At 48.5% G+C, this 24,539-nt stretch overlaps 1 protein-coding gene across 4 annotated transcripts in view; it reads left to right on the top strand.

Annotated features, from left to right (window-relative positions):
- Nucleotides 1-275: 275 nt before the first annotated feature.
- Nucleotides 276-24,539, top strand: part of GFRA1 (GDNF family receptor alpha 1) — a 204,772-nt gene continuing 180,508 nt past the window's right edge. The window contains exons 1-4 of one of the 4 annotated variants that reach the window (XM_047702734.1): nt 276-736; nt 1,588-1,881; nt 2,642-2,935; nt 4,185-4,268. In XM_047702734.1, the coding sequence (XP_047558690.1) occupies nt 1,842-1,881; nt 2,642-2,935; nt 4,185-4,268 (418 nt within the window). In that variant the 5' untranslated portion in view covers nt 276-736; nt 1,588-1,841. Of the gene's footprint in view, nt 737-911; nt 1,003-1,121; nt 1,292-1,587; nt 1,882-2,641; nt 2,936-4,184; nt 4,269-24,539 lie in introns of those variants that run through there. The other 3 variants (XM_047702737.1, XM_047702736.1, XM_047702735.1) reach the window with 3 other exon arrangements.

The following is a 24,539-nucleotide window of genomic DNA, read 5'->3' as shown; positions in this document are numbered from 1 at the left end:
ATCGGTGCGTGGGCACATCTTGCGATCTCGGCTCCGAGGGTCTGGGTCTGAGTTTAACGCGCCAAGTCTTGAGTCATAGCCGCGAGTGACGTGGGGAGAAACTTTGTGTTCGGAAGAAAGGTCTGATTCGATTGCACTAGGACGGAAGAAAGAAAGAGCCCTTGTGCATTGTGCCCTTTTGCGTCTGAGTGTGTGTGTGTGTGTCTGCGAGGGGAGGGGAGAGGGAGAGAGAGTGAGGGAGGGAGAGAGAGAGAGAGAGAGAGAGAGAGAGAGTCTGGCAGCACTCGCGGGCGGCTGCATAGCCCTGCGTGTCCTGTGCGCGCGTGCTGGGTCCGGCTCCGAGTCCCGCCGCGGACGAGTGTGTTCATCTGCGGCGTCCGTGCGTGCGAGCCTCAGAGGGGGCTGGCGGGTGTGCTATAGGGCGGCGGGAGCAGGAGCAGGCCGAGGGTCCTCAGGCAAAGAAATCTGGCCTCGGAACCCGCTAGCCTCTGCTCAGCTTCCAGTATCCCAACCGGCAGCCGAGAGCCGGGGGGACTCTGCTCGGAAATCGTCCTGGCCCAACTCAGCCTCTCTGAGCTCTCGATGATTACCGCATCTTCTTCCTAACGCAGAGAAGTGAGCCCGGAAAGGGAAGGAAGGGGCGGGGACACCCCCCAAAATAAATAAATAAATAAATAAATAAATAAATAAATAAACTGGCTCCTCGACACAGCTGGACACGGTCGGTTGAGTCCAGGTTGGTGGTATTTGGAGAGTTTTCTCGTTCTGTGGATTTGGGAGCCCATCGCCGCTCCCCCGCCCTCTTCTCCCCTCTTGCAGGCGCCCCTCAACTTTGGGGTCCGGGGGCGCGCGCGGCTCGGGGCTGCACCTGCCCTGGCGCTCGGGGGCTGCCGGCCAGTGCGGTCGCCCCGGGCGGTGGCGTTGATGAGCCCTAGTACCGGGCGCCGGGCGAGACTTCGGGCGGCGCAGACACCCGGGAGGGAGCGGGAAGACCCACGGCGGGTAGGGGCGCGCGAGCCGGGTTTCGGCCCTAGCCCGGACGTCGGTTCCCGGTTGCCCCGCTGCCTGAGAAAAGAGGCGAGCCCGGGGAGGAGCGGGAGACGGCGACCGGGGGCAGCGATTGGTGGTTTGGGTGAAGAGGCCGGCAGCGGAGCGAGCGAGCTGGCTGGAGGAGGGGGCGGTGAACTTCCAGGGAGAAGGGGCTCTTTCTGCGTCAGGGCTGGAGAAAGAGCTGCCGCCGCCGTGTGCTTCGACTCCGGCAGCTGCTGGCTGCGCTCGCAGCGCTCGGAAAGTAACGTTATTTATTTGCTTGCGTTCAGCCTCTTGGGTTGGACCCGATAGACACTCCTTGGACTTTGGGAGCTGGCGTCCGACCTCTCCAGCCCCTGCCCTGCCCTTGCGGGCGGCTCCCCGGAATACACGGAATACATACCCCGCCCGTGCCCCCTCCTGCGCCCCGACCCGGTTAGGGGTGGGCCCTCACCCGGGCGCTAGAAAGTCCCCCAAGGCGGGAGCAGGGGAGGGCAGAGGGGCGGGGGAGGTTCCAGCGCTCTCGGCTCTCATTTCAAAGCGCGCTCTCCCTTCCAGGTTGGGTCAGACCTGAACCCCTAAAAGCGGAACCGCCTCCCACCCTCGCGCCGGCCGCCCGAGGGGAGCTGAGTCGCCGGCGGCGGTGGTGGCGGACGGACCCGGGAGTTTCCTCTCGCACTGGATGGAGCTGAACTTTGGGCGGCCAGAGCAGCGCGGCCGTCCGGGGATTGCTGTATGCTGAGCTCCCTCGTCGATACCCAGCCGCGGCTCGGGATTTTTTGGGGGGCGGGGACCAGCTGCGCGCCGGCACCATGTTCCTGGCGACCTTGTACTTTGCGCTGCCGCTCCTGGGTAAGTCGAGGCCGCCGCTAGCTTCCTAACCCGCTGAGTCTTTCCGAGGGGATACTCGGGGCAGCCCCCAACCCCCCAACTGCAGCGCGGTTGCGTGGGTGTGGGAGGGCGAAGTTTCGTTTTGGGGAAGGGGATCTTGAATCCTCAGCACCCTGGGCTTGGGAGGCGATGATGCGCGGCACTTGCTCGCAGCTTTTTGTGCTTGGTTTTAATTTTCTGTGCTTTGTAATGGCCAATCCTGGCGGAGAGTTAAGGGGTCCGAGCCCCTCCAGCTCCGGGACCAGCTCCTTGCGAGTCCTGGGAGCTCTCGGAGGAGCAGCGGGCAGATGGGGGTGCGGGCGAGCACTGGACCGGGAGAGCAAACTTCGAAGGGAAAACTTTTCCTCGAACAGTGTCTCCCCGCAGTGGCCCTCTTCTTCGGAAAGCCCCCGGCTTCCGTCGGGCGGGGCCGAGCCAGCGGCTCCGGGAGACAGAGCAGCTGCTCCGGCCGGGCTGCTCCGGGAGCGGTGGGGCGGGCACGCGCGGCGGGCAGCGCGCGCTCGGGGGCAACCCGCAAAGCCACGCCGGGCGGAGGTTGGCGTTGCGGGGAGCGCCGGCGGCCGGAGGTCCCGGGGCGGGAAAATGAGTCCCCGGAGTAGAGGGGCGGGCCCGCGGGAGGCGCAGGGCACCCCAGAAGCCGGGTGAGGCACGCGCCCTCCCCGCAGCCGGAGGCTCCGGGTCCTGGCCCGCCGCTCTCACGCTCCCGCATCTCCTCCCGCAGACTTGCTGCTGTCTGCCGAGGTGAGCGGCGGGGACCGCCTGGACTGTGTGAAAGCCAGCGACCAGTGCCTCAAGGAGCAGAGCTGCAGCACCAAGTACCGCACGCTGAGGCAGTGCGTGGCGGGCAAGGAGACCAACTTCAGCCTGACGTCCGGCCTGGAGGCCAAGGACGAGTGCCGCAGTGCCATGGAGGCCCTCAAGCAGAAGTCGCTCTACAACTGCCGCTGCAAGCGGGGTATGAAGAAGGAGAAGAACTGCCTGCGCATCTACTGGAGCATGTACCAGAGCCTGCAGGGTACGCGCCGACCGTCCTGGCCCTCCACCCCCAACCCTCACCCCCACCCCACAAAGGCAGGCGGCGGGCCCCTCAGCCGGGCCCGCTGACCTCATCCTCTCCTCGCTTCTCCCCAGCTGCAGAATGAGGACCTTTCATTGGCCCCCAGGGACAGGGGCAGCTGGTGTTTGCTGCCTCCGGAGCAGCACCGTGGGGGCCTGGTTGTTGGAAAACCCGTTGCGGGGGGACACCCCCGGCCCCCGCTGACCTCTCTGAAAACTGGTCAGAGAATCCGAGTAGGAGCCCGTTTAAGGACAGGGCAAGAACTCATAACTTCTCTCCAAGGAGAGCTTCAGAGGATAAGAATACAAAGACTTGCCCTGAATCGTGTCCGCAGTTTCTCCCCTTTCTTCTTCCCTTCTAGCTACTCTGACATAAGATAAAGAATTAAGAATAAAAGGTCCAGTAGGCTCTATTTTATCTTTACCCTCCTCAAACCTGATCAAAGGCAGATGTGTGAAAAACCATTTGTCGTCTTAGATTAGCTGAGTCTTGAACCAGCTGATGGGGTTCAGCCTTGGTTAACACGGAAGTGGCTTTGAGAGAAAAAGGACCACTTGTCACAAGCATCCATTCCAATGGGAATTTTTGGGTCCTTGTGTGCCAGAGGTGGCTGGTGTTCGTAAATCTAACACAGACGTCCAGGGCATTCATTCTCCGCTGAGACACCAAACATTTGTTAACATACAGATTTGACCTTTCTGCTGCCTCTTGCTCCAGAACCTATTACAGTGAAAACCTATTTCAGAGACTGTTGAATAACCAGCACCTGGGCTTTTCTGGCCCCATGCTGTCCTGAGGAGCATAGAAATGGGGGCCCTCTTTTGGGTCACTTTTCTTCCATTGGCTCCTGGAGGTAAGCTGGGCCGGTGACATCACTGGTTCCTTCCTCTCTTATTTCATTCCTTTGCAAAGAGTGGGAGAGTTTTCTGGCAAGATCAGGCTGGGTTGCTCTCCAGTGTTTTCATGGCACTCTGGGGAGAGGAAGGACAACAAAGGCAGAGGGAATGCAAAATAACCATAGCCAAATAGATGCATTTGAGACCTTGGAAAGTTTCGGCATCTTTTTGTTACACAATCATAACATCATTAGAAATTAGATTCAGTAAAAAAAAAAAAAAAAAAAAAAAAAAAAGAAAGAAAAGAAAAGAAAACCACTCTAAAATATGTCTGCTTTCCGATCTAAGCCCCATCTTCTTGTTGTTTTTAGGAAATGATCTGCTCGAAGATTCCCCTTATGAGCCAGTTAACAGCAGATTGTCTGATATATTCCGGGTGGTCCCATTCATACCAGGTAAGCAGATTCATGCCTCCACTCGGATGCCTTTGCCTGCTTGAAATCCATCGGGTTGCGTTCTCTCTGGCTCTCAGAGAGTGTCTAAGTAGATAGTTGAATGGCACAGCGTTTCTGGGAAATTAGAAATAGGATGATGATAATGAAGAGGCAGAATGCCTAGAGATGATTGTATGACTTGAAAGTAATTCTAAATGAAGTAATGTGGTGTGGTGATTTGAAAGAGGTTGGAGGGAGGTGACTCGGTTGAATTTTTTTTTTTCCACATTGAAATATGATTGGCTAGCTTATGCATAGGGACTTCTGTCTGTAGGTGGCAATCATACTCCCTTCTTGCTACGTACCATTCACAGAGCCTCCCTGCAATCTGCGATCTGTGTCAATGATGCCACTTACTTTCTGAGACTTCTGAAGATAATCTTAGATTGTTGAGGAATTTTGGATGGACTCACTTGTCTGCCTTTGATTGAAAAGGTTCAGCTCTACCATTTGTTAACAATTCTATTTTTAATTTGTCCTAAGCAAGTGTGTGCATGTATCAGAGAAGGTATTATTGCCTCATTGGCCCTTTACAAAGTGGTTTTGCTTCCCTTGGTTTGTTTTATCTGTCTTTGTAATTCTACATTTGTTTTGGAAGTGAACTTATTTTCAGAATTAAGGTTTTTGTAACACTGGGGTTCAGGCAGCCCCATAAATGATGAGCAAGGCAGTAATTTCTCTTAATGACATACAGATTCCAGACTGATGTTGTCTTTATTTGTTTACACTTAAGACATTTCCTCAAGTATATACAGCCATCACAAATGATATGCTTCGTTGGCGGTTGTACATGGTGGTGAATGTTGAATTCTGAGAGATGATGGTTTGTTATGGGTGAGAGTGTTCTGCTGTTCTCAATGTTTTCTGTTTTCCTGCAGAAACCCATAGAACTAAGGGAGTATGTAAATACTGATATTATGTGTCGGTGTATTTATATACATTTCATTCACTCACAAACACCCATTGAGTACCCACTACGTTCCAGCCATTGGGATTTTGGCAGTAAGCCAGACAGATGTCGCCTCTGTCCTCATGAATCTCAGAGACAGCCAGCAACTGCATTTATTTAAGCCCCTATTATATTTCTAGGCACTGTGTTAAGAACTTTTTTTTTTTAAGATTTTATTTATTTATTTGACAGAGAGAGATCACAAGTAGACGGAGAGGCAGGCAGAGAGAGAGAGAGAGAGAGGGAAGCAGGCTCCCTGCTGAGCAGAGAGCCCGATGCGGGACTTGATCCCAGGACCCTGAGATCATGACCTGAGCCGAAGGCAGCGGCTTAACCCACTGAGCCACCCAGGCGCCCCAAGAACTTTTTAAAAAAAAAAGACTTTATTTATTTGACAGAGAGAGAGAGAGAGAGAGAGCGTGCAGGGGAAGAGCAGAAGGAGAGGGACAAGCAGACTCTGCACTGAGCATGGAGCCCCATGTGGGGCTCCATTTCAAGATCCCAAGGTCACGATTTCAGTGGAAATCACAAGTCAGTTACTTAACTGACTGTGCCACCCAGGCGCCCCTGTGTTAACTTTTTATCATTAACTTAGATAACAATCTTCGTATGCTTCTGAGGTATTATTGTTTCCATGTTAGGAATGAAGCAGTGTGAAGTTAGGAAACCAGTCAGATCACAAAGCTCGTGATTAAGGAAACCAGAATTTAAACCCAGATTTGTTTGATTCTAAGTGTTTGTGACATCCACCCCTTGCTACCCAGAATGTGGTCTTTTCAGCAGTGTCATGGACATCACCTGGGAGATGGTTACAGGTGTGGAATTTCAGGCTCCATCCCAGACCTACTGAATCAGAATTTATGTTTTAAGAAGACCGCTGGTCTGGGTGCTTGATATACACATGAAGCCTGAAAAGCATTCCTCTACATTATTCTGTTTTTGGTTCAGAGGAAGTGTGTGTGTGTGTGTGTGTGTGTGTGTGTGTGTGTTGGGCTAAGATGTGTGTTTTGGGATAAGATATACTGGTGTAAGTTTAGTATCAGAAGCATTCATATATTATCCAAATAATGCTGATAATTTCCACTCCAGAGCCCTCCTAATGCTCCCTCCCTGTCCTTGGACCAGCTGGGGCAGTGTCTCACATACTGAAGGAAAAATGCACAGACCCATCTGAGCTCTTTCAAGGGCGGGTCCCCAGGAGCTGGGATGGGATGTGGTCCATGGCATATCAGAAGTGAACCTGGCCTTCCTGATGCTTGAAGGGCAGTGCCTCTTGCCTACTGCCTGTCCCTAGAAGCCTTACTCTTTAGTTTTTGTCCAGATGCTTAGAGGGCTCTGAGCCTTTCTGTGGACAGTGAGAGTGAGGACGCAGGCAAGGAGGAATGCTCATTTGGGTTTTAATTTCAGAACTTCTGTGGACTATAGGACTGCATCAGACTCATTTTCCCTTTCTGGTGCTCTCTTTTCTTGGTATAATGAGACCATGGGTATAAATAATCTCTAGTCCTAACAGCTCATGATTCTGAGGGAAGATTGAGGTCACCTCCAGAACCCATTCACTGTGCTCTTCAATTGTGTTTTCAATCCTTGCACGCATTCTATGGTTAAAATGGCTTGGTCATTCTCAGATACCCCGGGTTGTCTGAATTTCTTCTATAAGTACCAGGAATTCTTCTGCATATGGGCCAAGTTTCACTCATTCATTTTCCTGGATCCCTTTCTCAGCCAGACTTCTTTTCTTAGCAAATATGACCCCGACTTTGTGAGACCTGTCCTGATAAGAACCCAGAAGTCATAATGAATTAATTAGAGCCAGGAAGGCATTGTCTGGAGCTACATTTTATCTCTCAAGGGGATTGAATTTAGGTTCCAGCACTAATGAGCTTTGACCTCTGACAGTGACCGTGTTCCCTAAGTGGGTATAGGAAAGCCAAATGGAACCTCGAGAGGTTTTAAGTCATTGAGTAATGCATATTATCCAGTTTGGCATTTGTAGGGTAGGGAAGGACAGAGGAGCGGGATGATAAATGTTGCTTTTTGTGGTTTGATTCTAAGTTTCGAGAACATCTCCCCTGTCTTGAAAATCTCTCTGAGGAAACCAGGACAACAGGGCCTCTGCCTTTTACAGATATGGTAGCAATCAGAGTTTCCATATTTGGGTTTCTTTGCCCAATGTGAAGTGAATGTTTATTCACATACATTAATTATGAGCTGAATCGTCTCACTGAACAAGACATGTTTGACATTCTCATGTTTCCATTTTCTTTGGACTCCTCAAAGCCACTGCCATCTTTGCCATTGTTTAGTTGATCAGCAGTTAAAAAGCCATATTGAGGTGCTGTCAGGGGCCTGGCAGGAACAAGGAAGGGAACAAAAATGAGATAGAGTCTCAAACCTGTCACCTCTGTTCTGAAGCCTGAGCTGCAGGAAGGAAATCAAACAGCCTTGTCAGGCGAGAATTGGGGAATTACGGTGCCACAGCCTCGGTGGAAATGTGTCGGTGGAAGCATTTGGCCTTGAAATCAGTTTTAAGGGCTCCAGGAGGGGCCTTCGTTGTGAGTTGATGCCAGTGTCATTTTTAGGGGTCTCAAAGAGGAAGATCCAGGCGGTGAGTGGAAGTATGCAAAGGAAAGAGGGAGCCGGTGCTAGAGGATGTCGGAGGAGAGGAGAGAACATGGAAAAGGGTCTGGGGAGCCAAGAGGGCAGAGCTGTGTGGGCACATGGAGGCTCCGAGGATAAAGCCACCACATCTATTTCACATCTGCCATGACTCTCTGCTCTTTAACCTTGCCTTTTCCTCTTTGTGCAGGTTCTAGAAGCAGCAAGAAGTAAATAGTGATTTGAAAGGGAGATGAACCTGTTGGCCATGTTTTTTGGGCTCTCTGGAGGGAGAGTGCAAAGTAGAAAAATTTTGAAAGCACAGCGGGTGCCAAGAAGAACCTGAAGATAGGGAGTCAGTGGGGGATATAAGCACCTTATAAGGATGTAAGCAATGAGGGAAAAAAGAGGGCTCCAGGGTTTAAAAGTATTGACTGGGAGGTTGGATTTTGTAGAGAAGTGTCAAGAGAGGCCAGACCTTTCTCAAAAATAACCGGAGCCGATGGTATGGCAAACAAGAAGCAGTAGGGATGTGGGGAAAGAGGGATATTAGGATTTGGATATTAGGATACTAGGAACGGCTTAGACCTCCCCAAGAAGCCTTAGGATCTTGACATCGGTTCTTGTGCAGTTGGAAAGTTTGCTTAAGGAGGAGATGCCCCTGAACACTCTTTTGAGTGTGACCCCTTTTTCTGAATGATGCTGTGAATCATTAGCCATGTGTAGCACTTCCATTTTAATGTGCCATCGTACTTAGGTCACTATGCAAAAAAAAAAAAAAAAAAAAAGGCTTTCTTAAAAATTTTACATGTTGAAGAAGACTGATAAGGTCTTGTTGGACAAGAGAGAGAAGTGTTGGTGAATTCCAGCTGCTGGGGTGTGTAGTGGTCCTTTGCCTTCCACTCAGCTCTCCAAAACCCCTCTAATCATGTTGTCCCAATAGGTGAGAAACCCTGTTGGTCCCTTGTTCCCTATTCTGGCATATGGGAAACTCCTCCCCAGGCTGGCTCGCTCCCACCATCCTTCTTTAAGCCCCATCACCCCCTGTTCCCTCAAGCTCATTGAGCATTCCATTTCCCAAGCATTTCACATGTCTTTGCCTTCCTGTGCCTTCTTTGCTCATGCTCTTGCCTGTGATGGGGAAGTAGCTGTTAGTTTCCCGAGACCAGGATCCATTTTCCTCTCTGGGGGCCATGCTGGAATTCCCCCGGACAGGCACTTCTGCTCAAGACACTTTCGTGCTGCAATTTTGTTCTTGTTTTCACGACAGCTGCTGATCACGGGGTATCGAGGGGTCTTATGTATGTGTCTGTCTTTCCCACTGGAAAGTTGGGGGACTTGCTTGCTATGCAGGGTGTATGCTCAGCCTGGAGCCTTCTTCCTGGTTCTGAGTAGTCATCCCATTAACCATGGGTGTTTGAATATCAGAGAAGGGTCGTAGAGAACTAGTCTAACCTTTTGCTTTTATAGAGTTGAAGCTCAGAGAGGGAAAGTGACTTGGCCAGGGACACAGCCCTTGATAGCCTCTAGAACCTTTGCTAGAACATGGCAATGCCTTCGGGGAGGCCAGTGTTAGGCTCTTTCTGTTCTGCGTGCTCTCTGGACACATTTCATCCATTCCTGGGATTGCCGCTGCCACTTACACTGGCGACTCCATGCCTGCCCTCCTGTTCCAGCCTCTCCTGAGCTCTCAACCAGCATTTCCAACTGAGTCCTGGACAACTCTGCCTGGTGTATCTCAGTTATTTCAAACCCATCACATCTACAACAGAGCTCATCATCTCTGCCCTTTTTCTCCTCACACCTTTCTCTTCCAGAACCTTCTGTCTTCCCTATGGCAGTGTCTGCCTGAGTTATAGCTTCAGGGTTCCTGCCACCCTCCTCTGCCTTTCTCATTCCTTCAGGGGACCCATCACCAAGTCTTTTGCAGTCCTACCTGCTGTGTTTTGAGTTGCTCTCCACTCTCCATTCCCTAATTATACTCCTCTTACCTCTCACTTGAACTTTGCATTGACCTTCTTCCTGCATCCCCAAGTCAAGTTCCTCCCAATCCAACCTGGCCTCCTCATTGGCAGGCCTTATCTTAGCACCCCAGTGACTTAGAAGAACTGTCTGGCTTCAGTCTTCTTCCATAGATTCTTCTACTAAGTGACCTCCCATCTCACCCCACCTACCCTGTGCCCAAACAAGCCAGCTGACCACCTGCTGTCCCACCAGTGCCCCTGGTGGCTTTGCGCCTCCATCCCTCGGTGCATGCCAGCGCTGGAGAGAGAACACATCCTCTGGGGTCCGCCAACCTTTCTACCTCCTAGCCCTGCCACTTCCTTCATCTTGGGCACCTCGGTTGAGCTCAGTGTGCCTCAGGCTCTTTGCATGTAGAAAGAGATGAAGGTTATTCCCTTATAGGTTCTTGTGGATTTGAAGATGCTGCATGTAAAATACCCACCCAGCCCCCAAAGCATCCTTGACCCCCAGTAAGTCTCAGCCGTTCTCAATGCTCTGCCACGGCCATGCTCCCTGTTCGCTCCCTCCTGACTCCAAGCAGACCTTACTTCCTGATCATGGAGTAACAAACGGATGGCCATCCAGAGCCTTTGGGAAGGCTGCTCCTAAACTACCAGGGACAAAAATGAAAAATCCAGCCTTTATCTGTGAAGGGCCCTGGAGCCAAGTCCTGCCTCTTAATAATCCTGCTTGGGTCTTAACTTCCCTTTGGGGAAGGTCTTTCTTATTCCTGCTCTGAATCCCTCTGTTCTTTTGGGCCCTGTTTCTGTGCTCTGTGGTCAGAGAGGGTGTGCTGCAGCTGGTGATCACCGGGCTGGGGGCTCTTCCTGTGCTTAAGGATTCTTGTGATCAGCTCTCCCTTCTCAGCTTGACTGATTCCCATTCTTCCAACCTCTCCTCATAAATCTGCTCTCCAACGCCCCTCATAGCAGGAAGAATTACTGCTCCCTGAGAAGGGCATGCCTTAAACCTGGGAGAGGCGTCCGTCTCCACAGGCCAAGCCGAGTACGCTTAACATCTCTCTTTCACAGACCACTACTTTTCCTTCGAATTCTCTCCCCCTCCAGTCCCTCAGTGCCTCATTTTACTTTTTTGTAGAATAAGCAATTACAAACAGGTTTAAAAAAGGAAAAGGAATTTAAATCACCCCTAGTCACAGCTATAAACATGTTGATATGAGACTTTCCAGAATTTTTTCCTTAATCTATGAATATGTGTGTGTGTGTGTGTATGTGTGTGTGTGAGAGTGTGTGTGTGTGTGTGTGTGTGTACTTCTTCTTCTTCCTTTTCTCTCTCTCTCTCTTTTTTTTTTTTTTTACAAAAATAAAGTCTGGGCTACACATACTTTCTGATCACCCTCATGATGACCTGAGGAATGTGTGTCTTCTTTTGTCACTGACCATGTCTCAGAGGCAAGCTTTGTTACTTAGATAAACTGACAAACTCAAGAAGTTTCATGGATAAAACAGCGGGTCAGTGCAGGCGCAAGATACATACTGCCGAGGCCTGGATGTTCGGGGAAGGCTGTGAAGGTAGAGGCAGTCAAATATTTTTGCATAGTGTGACCGTAGGTCCCGTTACCCGAAGAGGGGAGATAAAACATCCATGAGTGACACGTAATTGGATGAACTGAAGATTGTTACAAGGTGCAGAATTATTTATAGCCGGTAGGTCTGTCCTCATTCCTTCTCCTTAGTCCTTGGAAGTGTTTCTTTCTGCCATCTCTTAATTTTTCTGCTGTCCAAACTTATTCTTGCCAAAGGATGTCCTTTCTTGGTTCTCTGGGTTATAGTACCAATTAGCAAAAGAAGGTGTCAAATTTAGGATTGTTTGGTCCAAGGAGCACTGGTCTGGGAGTCAGGAGATTGGTGTCCTGCTTCTAGCCACAGCTGTCACTAGCCAGGTGACCCTGGGCACATGTCTACACTTCCTGTAAAAGGAGAGGTGGCCACTCCTTTCATAAAATGACAGCAGTGGACTAGAATGATCTTTCACGTATTTTCCTTCTTTTTCCAAGGACCTGCATATTGAATCTTGAATTATTTTAGGACTTACTGCTTTTCTCCCGAGCATTGTCTTCAGGCCAAAGAAACTTGTGATCTTGGTATATATATTTTTTACATTAATAACACTTATAACGCATGATTTATTCAATATACACCTTCCTTGAACCAGAGTGTGTTTAAAGCATCTCATTTGGATACATGGAAGAAGATGAAACAAAGTAAGAAGTAGGTGGGAAAAATAGGGACAAGGGGAAAATGAAATAGGGAAGAGAAAATGAAACGGAGTGAGTTCCATAGACACGGTGCGTGTCAGAAGATTATATTTAAACAAATTAAATGATCAGAAGTGCCTTGTTTGCTTTACAAAGGGATAAATAAAATCACTGGGTGATAGATACAGTAGGACTTCTGGAGGTCATTCTAGTCCAATCCCTTTATTCTACTGATAAGAAAACTGAGAGTTCCATAAATTTCTAGGGCAGTAGAACATAAATTGTGCAGGACAGTGATGACAAGTAAAATTAGGTGTGTGTTTGTTTTTAAATTGATATTCAAACTCTCCACATCCTGGCATTCCCCCTCACCCCCTTTAAATCGTCCTTCACCTATTCAGGTCTGTGCACCTGTTGGCATGGAGGGTGAGAGCCACAGGCCTTGGCTTTAGTTAAGGGGATTGTTGTCTGTTGTTTTGGAATTGTTTCAGAACAAGGGTTAATTAATAAGTCTCTGTTTGGCAACAGGAACCAGGAGCCAGGATGTTAATTTTCATATTTTTTTGGCCCCCTTCAGAGTCCTCTGCAAGGGAAAGTAAGAAATTATTTTTTGCTGTAAGCCCTCCCAGCCTTCAGATTAAAAAAAAAAAAAATTAATCTTTCATCTGGAATTTTTTGTTAAAGAAGCTAACCACTTCCCGTAATTTAGAGACTCAGCTAGCTGGGTCAGTGATGAAAACGAATGGGTGATTTGCATAAGGGGCTAATTTATTATGTCCCCTGGGCATTTCTTTCATCTCTTTCCATTCTAATTAATGTTCTAAGAGGGTCTATCACCATATCAGAAATTAGGGGTGAAAGCAGCCATTGTTAACCTTTATTCTTATGATTTTTTATCTTGTGTGATCTTTTAACCATTTTCTTTTCATAGCCAAGAATTTACATAGATAGGGCTGGGGGGTTTGTGGAGAGGAGGTTTAGGCAGGGCTGTGCTCTTGTATGATCTTTATTCAAATGGTATGTTGTTTTAAAAAATAAAAATGACTCGGGATAGCTCTCCAACAACAGAGGGAGTTGCAAAACATCCAGAAGCATACAATCATGGTGCAGAATTGTTTCTAAATTTGAGTCCCCTAAAAACCTATATAAACATGTATATACACACGCAGAATTATAGATGTATTTGTGCATCTATATTGTATTTCATGTCTGTGTGTATTGATAGTGTGTGTGTGAATGTGGTTATCTGTATTATTAAACATTGTGCCTCTAAAAGATCTTCCGTGGTATGTGTTTCAGTGGGTTCTGGCTGTGACAGAGGCAGCTGTGTGTGAGAGAGTGTGACACAGCTGAGAAAAGGCAAGAGAACAAGCAATTTCTTCGAAAATCAATTGCAATTTACTCCTACTAAATTGGCCCAAGGTCCACCCTGTCCAAGCATTAGCATATGACAGACTTTTAATCATTTGGTCAAATGGCCTATTTTTGGTCAAACCACAGTTCCCTCAGGGATTTTGCCCATCAGTCCCAGAGCTATGTAATCTTTGGACCTGTACTCTTTTTAAAGGGGAGGTGGGTGTGGGGAAAGAGTACCCCTTAGAGTTCTATTGAGTGCCCTGCACTGCCCAGCCTGTCCATGGGCATGATTTCCTTTTGGTCCCCAACTACACTAAAAGCTAGGTATTATCTCTGATTTCCGAGGAGGCGACCTGGGTTCAGAGAGGTTGAGTAGCTTTCTCAGGACCACACAGCCGATGAGCGGAAGAGTTCAGATTCTCATCTTTCTCCGGCATCTCTTTCTAATGTTAGGTGACAAAGTTTTAAACGCAGACCTGGGATCCTTGATGTGGATCTTAAAGTGAAGATATCTAGCTCCTTGTCTCCCTCCTTAATTCCCAGTTTTTCCTTCTCTGTCTTATATCTTAAAACGCTGTTCGACAAAGGGTCTCCGACGTTGAAATAGAAGGCAGTATCTATTCTTTTCATATTTATCCCTGCATTCTGTTGGGTTCTTAATTGACAACCAAAATCCAGAACACGCACGCTATTAAAACCATTCCTGCGGAACTGCAGAAATATTAACCAAAGAAGCAATTTCTGGATTGTATCTTTTTTCATTTCAGTGTGAGATGGAAGGCTTCTAAAGTAGAGCAGAATGCCTAGGGCCATTTTTTGTCATGTTGTCATATAAATAGCATTCCACAGTGGTGAAGAAAGGAATACATAGTTTAGTCCCACTTTAAGGTGACCTAATATGCTATTCATTTGTCTTCCACCATGCTGGTCCCCCTTTCCTTCCTGTCCCTCTGAATGGTCTAAGAAACACCATGCCGACTGTTATCTCTGTTATCCTTTGCACATTATCATTCGGTATACAGTTAATAATGTATGAAAATAAATATTGATTGCATTCTTTGTCGGAACAGGCCGGCAGGTTTCTTAAAGCCCATGTTTATGAAATGTTTCATTGATCTCTGTTACTATGAGCTCCAAACAAACTCTTGATGAAGAAGAGACCAGGAAATCCATGCATTCTGGAGAGCCCTGGTTGGAACCACTGTTTTCTTGCACTCTTAAATGTAGCCAGTGGCATTTCGAATGAGGAAAGGAATGACCGGACTGAAACTCTAAGCATATTCCCAGTGAGACCTCAAGAGGAATAAAAATCATAATAATTTCAATAGCTGGGAGAGGGAATGAACTAAATGTTTACATGGGATACCTTGTATAAGTTTTATTTAATAATAATTGTGTCTTTGTCCCACTGGATGGATAAGGAAACCAAGGTCCAAATAAGAAACTTGTCAAAGGGCACACACCTAAGAGCTGGCTGAGCCACGTTCTCATCCAGGAAGTCTGGTTCTAGAATCCATGCTGTAGCCCCCATTTGCAAATAGGTAACAGGAGAGATAATCTTGGGAAAGTTAAGTGCATAGACTACATGAAGGATTATCATGCATTTGGTACTGAGTGATGTGTATATATGTATATAGATAGATATAGATATACATGTATACCTCTCTATATACATAATGCATATATTTATTTTAGAATAAAGAGAAGAGTTGGTCAGTTTCCATGACCTCTGTCAATTTTCAGTATTTCAGTGTGATGGAATGACATTTCTGCCAGATTCACTCATCTGATACTTATTGAGAACTTACTGTGAGCCTAGTGTGAAGCCTAGGGAATTCAAGTGTAAATAGGGCCCTCTTTTTTTGTTTAGGGATAGGTATAAATAATAAAAATTAATGATGCAAAAAAAAAATTAATGATGCAAAGTGGTATACGAATGAGTAGAACTTCACCAGGCTCACATAGAGACCCGAGGAGAGAGTAAATGACTTGATGGGATTGTGGGTCAGAGGAGGTTTGCCTCAGGTGACTTGGGGCTGGGTTTTCAGACATGGATAGGAGTTTGGTAAAAAGGTATGGCTGGGAGGGTATTCTGGATAGCGGCAACTGCATGGGCAAAGGCATGGGCCAAGTGTCCAGGGTGCTGGCAGTAAGTCACTTGCTGTGGCTGGAGTCCTGTGTGCAAGCGGTGGTGGGAGGAGAGCCAGGCAGAGAGGCAGGGTTGTCACACTCACGGGCTGGCCTTTGCCTCAGCAGAACTGGAAAAAGAACGATGGCCAATTTACCTTGGTATTGCTGTATTCTGAGGCTGAATCCTATGGAATTGCCATTTTTGTAGACCAGCATGGCAGAAAAGCAGAAATTGCATATGGTTCGACTTAGTATAGTTTTGTGTTGTAAAAACATACACAGGACTCTGGATGCTTCTAGGCTAGAGTATGACATAGGCCTGATGAGAATGAGTAACTTCTTACCATACGAAGTACTCTCTGGGGAAGTAACAAATGGGGCCTGCAGCACTGTGCTGTTAGCCTCAGTCCCTGGCGGATTTAGGGCAAGTGTAAGTCTGGTTCAGGCTCCTCTCTCCCAGAATTACTTTCTTCTTGGAGGGGAGGACAGAGGCACGAGGCTCCAGCATGCAAAGACCAAGTGCACACAGCTCCCCATTTAGATGCCAGAGGTGAGTAGAGGAGTCAGGAGTTGGTGAGGCTGCCTGGACCTCCAAAGGTGGTCCTGGGAAGGTGAGTGGGGGTTTGGAAGTGGGGAGCAGAGGTCAACAGAGCAGACAGGTGTCAGCAGGAATGAGTGCAGGAGGCAGAGCAGTCTGGAGCCAGGCCTGAAGGGTCTTAAGGATCGTGGTCGGAGAGGACGTCACTGCAAATTGTTCCTTAGACATTGAGTTACCTGGCTGGTTAAAGGAGGCCCGTCCTGGTGGGCAGTGGGAATGTGGACAGTCTGGGACCCCCAAGAGGAATGAGTCTCCACCCCCGCTTCCACAGCCTCCCAGTCCCCACCCCAGTGCTGCCCTCTCTCCTGGGCTTGGGATGGGACAAGTGGCTCGGGCTGTCCTTCTGGCCTGCCTGGCCTCTTTGTGGCCCTTTGGAGTCCTGATGGATAGTACCTGTTTGGAAGACTCGAAGATTTGACGTGTGGGCTTGCTTTTTCATTTGTTTGCTGTAGATCATTTTATTCTTCTGGCTCTCTGGTCCTCTGTCTCACTTGGCTGTTTTCTGCACCAGATCCTCAACTTGCTTCAGAACCTTTTGCAAGAGAGTGTCTGAATAAAAACTCAGAGATTCTAAATGCAGGGAGTTGTCTTAATTGAAAGAGATGCCCGCTCACCCTGGGGCATGCCTGGTGAGGGAAGGATGAGGAAGGAGGGCTGCTGGGACTGCAGCCAGTAATTACTGGAGCTCACAGAGCTGGTTCTGAAGAAGTGACTGAGCTTGCTCTTGTGTCCTTTCTCGAGCCCAGGGTGTGTTTATGACATTGTTTTAATGCTATCGTTGGAGCAGGAGCAGGGAGAGATGGTGCTGCCCTTTTGGGCTGCGGCTGATCTCCGGGTAGGAACGCACCCAGGGCTGGCCAGCACTTTCCCACATCGAGGCTCACCAGGCAAACCATCTGCATTCATTCCAGAGATTGGGGTGGGGTTGGGGAGGGGCAGGAGATGAGGTCCTGGTGATCTTGGGAAATTAGGAAATATGGAAGAGCCATGGTAAAGAGCAGAAGTCTCGGGGGTTAAACATACCCAGATTGTAGCTCCACATTCACAGAACCCACGAGTTATGGGACTAAAGGTAAAAGGTAACTCACTCCGTTCTATGTTCTGTATCTGAAAATAGGGATAATGATAGTATCCGATTCATAAGGTTATTGGAGGTAACACTTAGGAAGAGTGCTCGGAAGTGCCCAGTAAATGGTGGCTGAGTGACTGCTCTCTCTGCTTTTAATGTGCACACGAGCTCCCTTTTTCCTCCTCTCCCAGTTTATTAGCGTGAAACAGGAATAGGAGATGATTTGAGTGGATGTAGATCTCTTCTGCTCTGAAAAAAATAAAAGGAGAAAGAGAGGGACACATCAGTAACCACCCCTGAAATGAAGGTCACCGATTCAGTTCAGTCCAAAACATGGATCATCTCCACTAAAATAAAAGGAGTCACGTTCTTGGAGACCTTAGTCTGTGTCTGGCACTGTGCTGACTGCTGGGGAGGTGGTCGAGAGCCTGAAAGAAAGTTCAGGGCAGACTGGAATGCCATGAAGGGAGAGTGGGGTGGGGGCAGAGAAGGAAAAGATGAAGGGAACTTGATGGACGACAGAAAGTTCTAGAAGGAGGGGGCAGGGATGACTGCAGTGCAGGGATGTGGGGAGTGGATTCCAGGTGAGCCAAGGCACATGGGTGGGAAAAGAAAAGGTGTTCACCCAGCATGGAAAGTTTATATTGGATATGCTAGCTTTGTGTTGAGCAGATGTGAGTGTGGTGAAAACCTAGTGGGAATTATTATTATTATTATTCTCAAGAATGTTTAAAAAATGTAATGTTTGCAAACAAAGTAGAAACAGTCGAAGCATTGTTTTCTATTAGCGGTATAGGGTTCACTGGCTATGGGTACTTTTTCATTCTTGTCTTCCAAATTGTAATTTTAAAAGATGAGGCATTTCATATTCAAGAGTTTCTTTTGTCTGAAATAAATTATTCATTTCTACCCAGTTTCAGAAACAATGAACATAATACTTAATGCATCACAATTAAGCAAGTGTAGTTTCATACAAAATTATGTTCTGTGCATTTTGGTGGCAAACAGAGCCGTGTATTCTATATCTTGTCGACATTTGTTCCTCATAAGCAAAACATAAAGAAGTAGAGACTCAGAAATGCGTTTTCTTTTCTCTCCTCGTAGAGGAGGGGTAACTGTAGACCCAAGCAGCCTTGTTTTTGACATTCCACAGCTGTTGGCGGCTACCTCGCTCGGCAGAGAACGTGAACTTATTGCTTCTATATTGTGCATGGGGTCAGTTGGGGGGCAGAATTCCTGAGCAGCATCCATTCATCCCAGTCCCTTTTGTCTGGGTTTGAGATCTTTCTAGATCGTCTCATAGAAGGGCGTTTGCTGGGGATTTGCTGGCCTCAATTTGCTGGGGATGACTTCCTTTCGGGTTTGGTGGCAACTTCTTTTTGGAGGCTGGCGGCTCTATCACATGTACCTTCACCAACGATCTGGCTCTTAGAATACCCTTCTTGGGCCAAGGTCTCCCTCTAAAAATAGGCATTGCCAGCTAGGGGTGACATCTCCATAGGACGCCTCTTCAGGCTTGAAGGTTTCTCTGTGATGGTCCCCAGGCATGTTTTTGAGAAGCCTCTAACTTGAGTCCCGGCCCTGAAGTCACAGTCAAAGCTGGCAGAGCAGTTGTGAAGACATTAATTGTGAAATGGCTGCTGGCTGCCCAGCAGGAGGATTCGAGATGCCTTCATAGGTTGTGGCATTTAATCCTCTCGACAGCCCTGAGTGTTGGCCCAGTGTTGGGGTGGGGAGGATTATTCACCTTTCACATAAGGGGACACCAGAACTCAGAGACGTCAAGTGATGTGCCTTAGGCCACACAGCTCGCTGATGGAAGATGCTGAACAGAGGCCACGGTTATCCAGCTCCCGAAGCCTAGCTCCTGGCATGCTGTTCTGCTCTGCCTTCCTGACTGTTAGGTCAAGAACCAAAGCCACCAAATGCCAGATGAATTCTCAGCGACCTCTGGTCTAAACAGTTTGTATCTGAGTGGAAAAAAAAATGATGTCTTTCTAATCTGGGGGAAGATTTAGAAAGAAGTCCGTGGACTTGGCCACGAGTTTTCCCGGCTGCTTCCCTGTTCTTGACCCTGATTTAGTTTGTCGAGTGCCTGCCATGGCCGGTGGGACTGCCCACGGGCATCCTTGTGCTCATGGCTTGTACCCCTGTGCTGGTGCCACGCCTTCGAGTATCTGCTGAGTCCCTTGCTCTCACCCATATTTCCTGCCTGGGGTTCCCAGGACCCTGGAGTTGGAACTCCCAATTTGAGGAGCTCCGCTTGAGAATATATCTCCATCCAGCTGCCTGCCGGATGGTCCCATCAAGCTCTTCTGGCCAGAAGTCTGGCCAGTTCTTCCCTATTGAACTTGCCTTCTCTCTTCAGCCAGGAGTGGGGTAGGTGGTGGTGAGGCAGAGGCATGTTAGAGTCGTAAGGAGATGTCTCTCTATGTTGAGGGGAGCAGTGCTGTGGTGGAAAGAAAGTGGATTTGGAGGTGGGCCCCAATGTGCCTCAGACTTCATCAGATCACCATGTAGGCAAGTTCTTGAACTCCGCTCAGCTTCCCTGCCTGATTTGTCACCTGGGGATAACAGCTGCTGTGCAGAGTCCCCGTGAGGCTGGGATCTCAGGGGTGGGGGTGTCTGACACGCTGCATGGGAGCCCCCCAAACTGATGGAGGTTCTTATTGAAAAAATGAGAACATACTCATTGGCCTCCAGACAGTTCACTGTAGGGAGGGAGGGCGTGGGTGAGCCTGGCCCTTGTGCTGTCCTTCCAGCTTCCTCTCAGACTCCGTGGCCGCTGCTGCAGACCCCTTCGTGCCGTGTTTGGAATTGGGATTCCGAGATGAGCGACCGATGACCATTGCCTGGTTCCTCTGTCACAGAGGGTGGCCCCACCACTGGGACTGTGCTGGGGCTGCGTACCTTCCTCCGTATTCTCCACAGCCCTGCCTTCTGGTTACTTAACTTTCCCCAGCATTCTCATGGCCTGGCCAGGCTGCCGCTGTAGCACCCGAGCGGGAGGCCAGTCACTGACTTGTTCCTCCACACCCTCACCCTTAATTAAGAGGAAGTGCGATGGACACAGATAGATCTTCCAGAAAGGGCTCTTACGTAGATCCGGCTGGCGCTCAGCTCCTGCTGCCCTGTGCTCTGGAGACCGAGGGAAGGAGGGTTATGGTGGGTTCACACGCAGGGTGAGTCTCCTGACTTGAATGCAGCATTTTCCTATTAGGAGCAGAACGAAACAACTTTTTAGACAAGCACTCTGATGTGGGCCAGAAATTCCCAGCAAATATTTACCCTGGGAGTAAAACACTAAGTTAAAGGTTGTTTAAAAAATCCTAAAATAGAAAAATTTATACTCAGGGTTTTGTATTGGGTAATTGTCAAAAAAAAAAAAAAGCCCTATGTTGTTTTTTGATTTCTTCTGAGCTGCCTTTTATGACACAGAATGATGACAAAGCAGTGTCCTCCCTGGCCTGCCCTTTTCTGTGCCCTCCCCCTTACTCCCTCAGCTTTCGACCATGTTCTGTTCTTGGACACATTCCTCCCCCCAGCCCCAGTGACTCCAGTGTTTTTGCTCTGTAAGTCCTGACCGTGGATCTGGCACTGTGTCTGCTGGAGGACCTGACACATCTCCACGACATGAGCATGGATGCCCGTGTTGGCAGATTTTCCTCCCCACCAGCTTCCAGGAGTAAAGGGAGTCTGAGACTATGGTGTTTAAACTCCCAGAGGACCAGCACTTGGGGACTTGAGAAGTTCTTGACATGCCTCTGGGATCTGGGTTTGAGTCTCTGAACGTCCCATTAAAGAATGGGCAGAGCAGAGTCTCTCAGTCATTCCCGGTGGTTCGAACCTGGCACCTTCCCACGTTTTGTGCTGTTGTTGTCCTTTGGGAGGTGGGGTATGGTACTCTGGAAGCTGTTTCCATCCCAGCTGTGTTGGTTGAAAATGGTGGTGCTCCAGTCAGATGATTTCCCTAGGAACTTTCTATTCTGACTCCCTATGTGCCCTCCCATGCTTTGTCAAGGGTCTTGGGATGACTTCAACAAATCATCAGCACAATTTTAAAATACCAACAAGTTTGAAAATAGCAACAAATGTTTACCAAGGCAAACTTTTGTGGGCTGGGCATTGTGCTAAGACAGTTTTGAGGCAGGGTCACAGACAAAACAGGTGAGGCCCCTGAACTCAGGAAGCGTATGGTCTTGTGGAGGAGATGTAATGAGTGGAAGCAAGCTTTTTTGGTTGGCAGTAGGTACTCTGAAGAAAACAGACCATTGTGCCAGCAAATAGAGGGGAAAACGAAATCCCATTACACAGGGAAATCAGGAGATTCCTTGAGGAGGTGACTTTGACCCGAGATCTAAATGTCAAGGAGGAACTGTCCTTCTCAGCACTGGCTGAAGTACATCGTTAGAGCATGAAGGCCTCCAGGGGGGCAAAAGACTGGTGCACTCCATGAGCCGGGATGCCTGGGTGGTGGGATCCTGCGTCTTTTTGTTAGTGATGACCACCTCTTGCTGCCCTGGGCAATGTGGGGGAAGGCCACCATTGGGAGGGGGAGGAAACTATGGTCAGGGGGCTGATGGTAGGGGCAGTAGGAGGCTTCAAGCCATGGCATCTGCTCTTGGGGCTCATGTAAGTTACACAAAAAAGCATCCATGGCTGCATTAGCACACTCTAGAACTCTGAGCTGTGAACAAAGCAACAGTCTGAGTCAGAGACTTGGTGTCTGAATGTGACCAGAGTGACCTACTTTACCCTGTGCCTTGAAAATGTAATTCTCCAGGGTTAGCCCTCTGTTGGGGGCTATACTCTATTGATTTGTCTCTTACAAAAAAAAGAAAAAAGAGTGCAGAGGGAAATAATGATAGAATATTGGAGTTGAAAGAGTCTTTTAGGATCCCCAAGTCCAACTTGTGGTTGAAGCTTGGCTGACAGAACCGGAGGCCAGAATGGTTAAGGGCGGACTGGTCCAGGAGCTGAGTCCCAAATCCCCTTCTCTGCCCTTGGCAGACATATGCAGAATGTCCAAGGAAAACAGGCCTGGAGGATGAAGAGAATTGAAGGCGTGACAGCTTTGTTCCTGCAGGCATCTGGATCATCCTTGGAAGATGAATTCTTAAATAATTGGCTCCCTGCCCACTTCACTGGCCTCATCTTGTCTCATTCTTCTGCAGAAGGCTCAGGGACTCTTTAGCCCTTCTTCCTTTTTTTTTCCTGCCCTCAAACCCATCAGGCCTGTTCTGTCTTAGAGCCTTTGGTCTTGCTCCCCTCATTGTTGCGAATATTCTTCCCCTTCGTCTTCACTTGGTTGACTCCTCCTTGTCATTTTCAACCCATGGGCTTGGGCTTCCAGAACCACCTGGCTAAATATTCTCCCCCTCCCCATCCTTTATCACAGCTCCCCATTTCATTTCTTCATAGGACTTAACCACTATCCAGGATGATTTTGTTGCTTTCCTTGTTTGTCTGTTTCTCTCACTAGAACGTTAAGTTGTATGAAAGCAAAGACCTTGGCTCATCTGGCTTGTTCAGGTCTCTGTCCCCATTCCTAGGAAGCCACCTAGAGCATACCTCACAAACCGTTGGCAAATGAGCAGATGAATGTGTAAAATGTGAACCATTTAGTATTAGGAGCTCAGCACTTGTGCAGTAAGAGAGAAAGGTATACAACCATGCTTCTGGAGAGCTTGCAGATGATTAGAGAGGTGCACCTGTTAGGCTTCTTTCTTTTATGTGTCATGGGCTGGCATAATAAAGGGAATTTGTTAGCTCTCAGAATTTATAATATATCCGGGGGTAAGGCAAGTTTCTGGCACTGTCACCAAGAACATGACTTCTTGACCTCCAGTCTTGGATCTGCCCTTTGTGTGAAGGTATCATCTTTAGGGTCAACAGAGTGACATCTTCCAGAAGCTCCACAATCCTCCTTCGTGGCCACAAAGGGGCCTCGGGTTTCCAGATGTCTCAGCCTCACACATGCCATCCTTGGCCAGATGCTTGGTGATATAGTGGTGAACAAAGCCAGATTGGTCCTGTCTTCATGAAACTTATCGTCTAGCAGGGGAGAGGAACACAAATACATAGAAAATTCCAAGTGTAAAGAGTGCTCTCAAGGAGGGTCGGGTGGTGCTGTATAAGAGCCTGTAATGGGGATCAGACATGGTCTATGTGGGAGAAGTGCTCCAGGCAGGGGGATGGAGAGGCCGGTGGTGTGAAGAAGCAGGTGAACAAGAAGGCGTGTGTGAGATGAGATGGAGGAGGTCATCTCGGGCTGGTTGGAAGTCTGGGGAGGAACAGGCTTGCGTCCTCAGCCTGTGTGCCTCCACATGCCCGTGCATCGTGGCAGGAACCGTGGGGTCTGTGCAGTGTGCTCAGCCATTGTTGTCATTGTCATATTTGAGGAGGCCCAGATGCACCCATCTGAGAAAAAGAAACACTGGGACACAAGTGCTGGCAGACCAGGAATTTAATTCATTTGCTTTTCTAAGACAGCCCCCTTCCTTTAGGCTGACCCCCCACCCCCCACCTGCCAGTCTCAGGAGAACTGGGCTCATATTCATACCTGCCCCCAGGTACTTCAGAGACCTGTTGGCTGTCTTGCTTGGAATGACACATGGCAAGATGCTTTGTAAACTCCACGGTTCAAAGCCAAGTTGCTTTTGGGTGTTTTGATTTTCCTTCAACTGTGGGAAGAGATACAGATGCAAGACAGTTGGAAACAATGAGTCCCAGAACTCTGGGCTGGAAGGAACTTGAGGGAGCCTTTTGCTAACCTGTGGAAGGTGAGATGTGAATTGTTGAAACTGTCTTCCAGCTGGGGATTGAGGTCATCTCAAGGTCATCTTCCTCTTATCCTCTGCAGGCAGCATGTCCCCTTCATGCCCTTTAAGGGTCCAGGGGAAGGAGCAGCTCTTCATCTTCCCACCTGATTGGAACAAACCTGGCAGGTTGTAGGTGAAGCTCAGATGGGGAGACCATGGGTGACTTGGCCCCAGCCTCATAGTGAGAAAAAGGCAGAGCCCCATGGTCTTCTGTTCTCCAGCTCTTCTGGTCTCCTGCTCTCTCCCTTCTCCCTCGCCCCCCATGGACCACATTCTAGAAGGGCTCAAGACAGTAGATCTGTCTGATTCAGCCTGTGGAGCACACCATGGGCTGCCCCGTTGGCCTTGAATGTTTTTAAAAGGGAATGACTGTAAGTAAAGTTGAAGTCTACAAAAGCATCGAAGAATAATTGATTAATTCTACCAGTATTTTCTGAGTGTCTTCTTGAAGCTAGATATTGTTCTCTATGTTGAGGGTGTAGTGGAAGA

The sequence above is a fragment of the Lutra lutra genome, chromosome 14 (genome assembly GCF_902655055.1).
Source record: "Lutra lutra chromosome 14, mLutLut1.2, whole genome shotgun sequence".
In the NCBI taxonomy this organism is placed as follows: Eukaryota; Metazoa; Chordata; class Mammalia; order Carnivora; family Mustelidae; genus Lutra; species Lutra lutra.
This window is presented reverse-complemented; position numbering and strand designations above follow the sequence as displayed.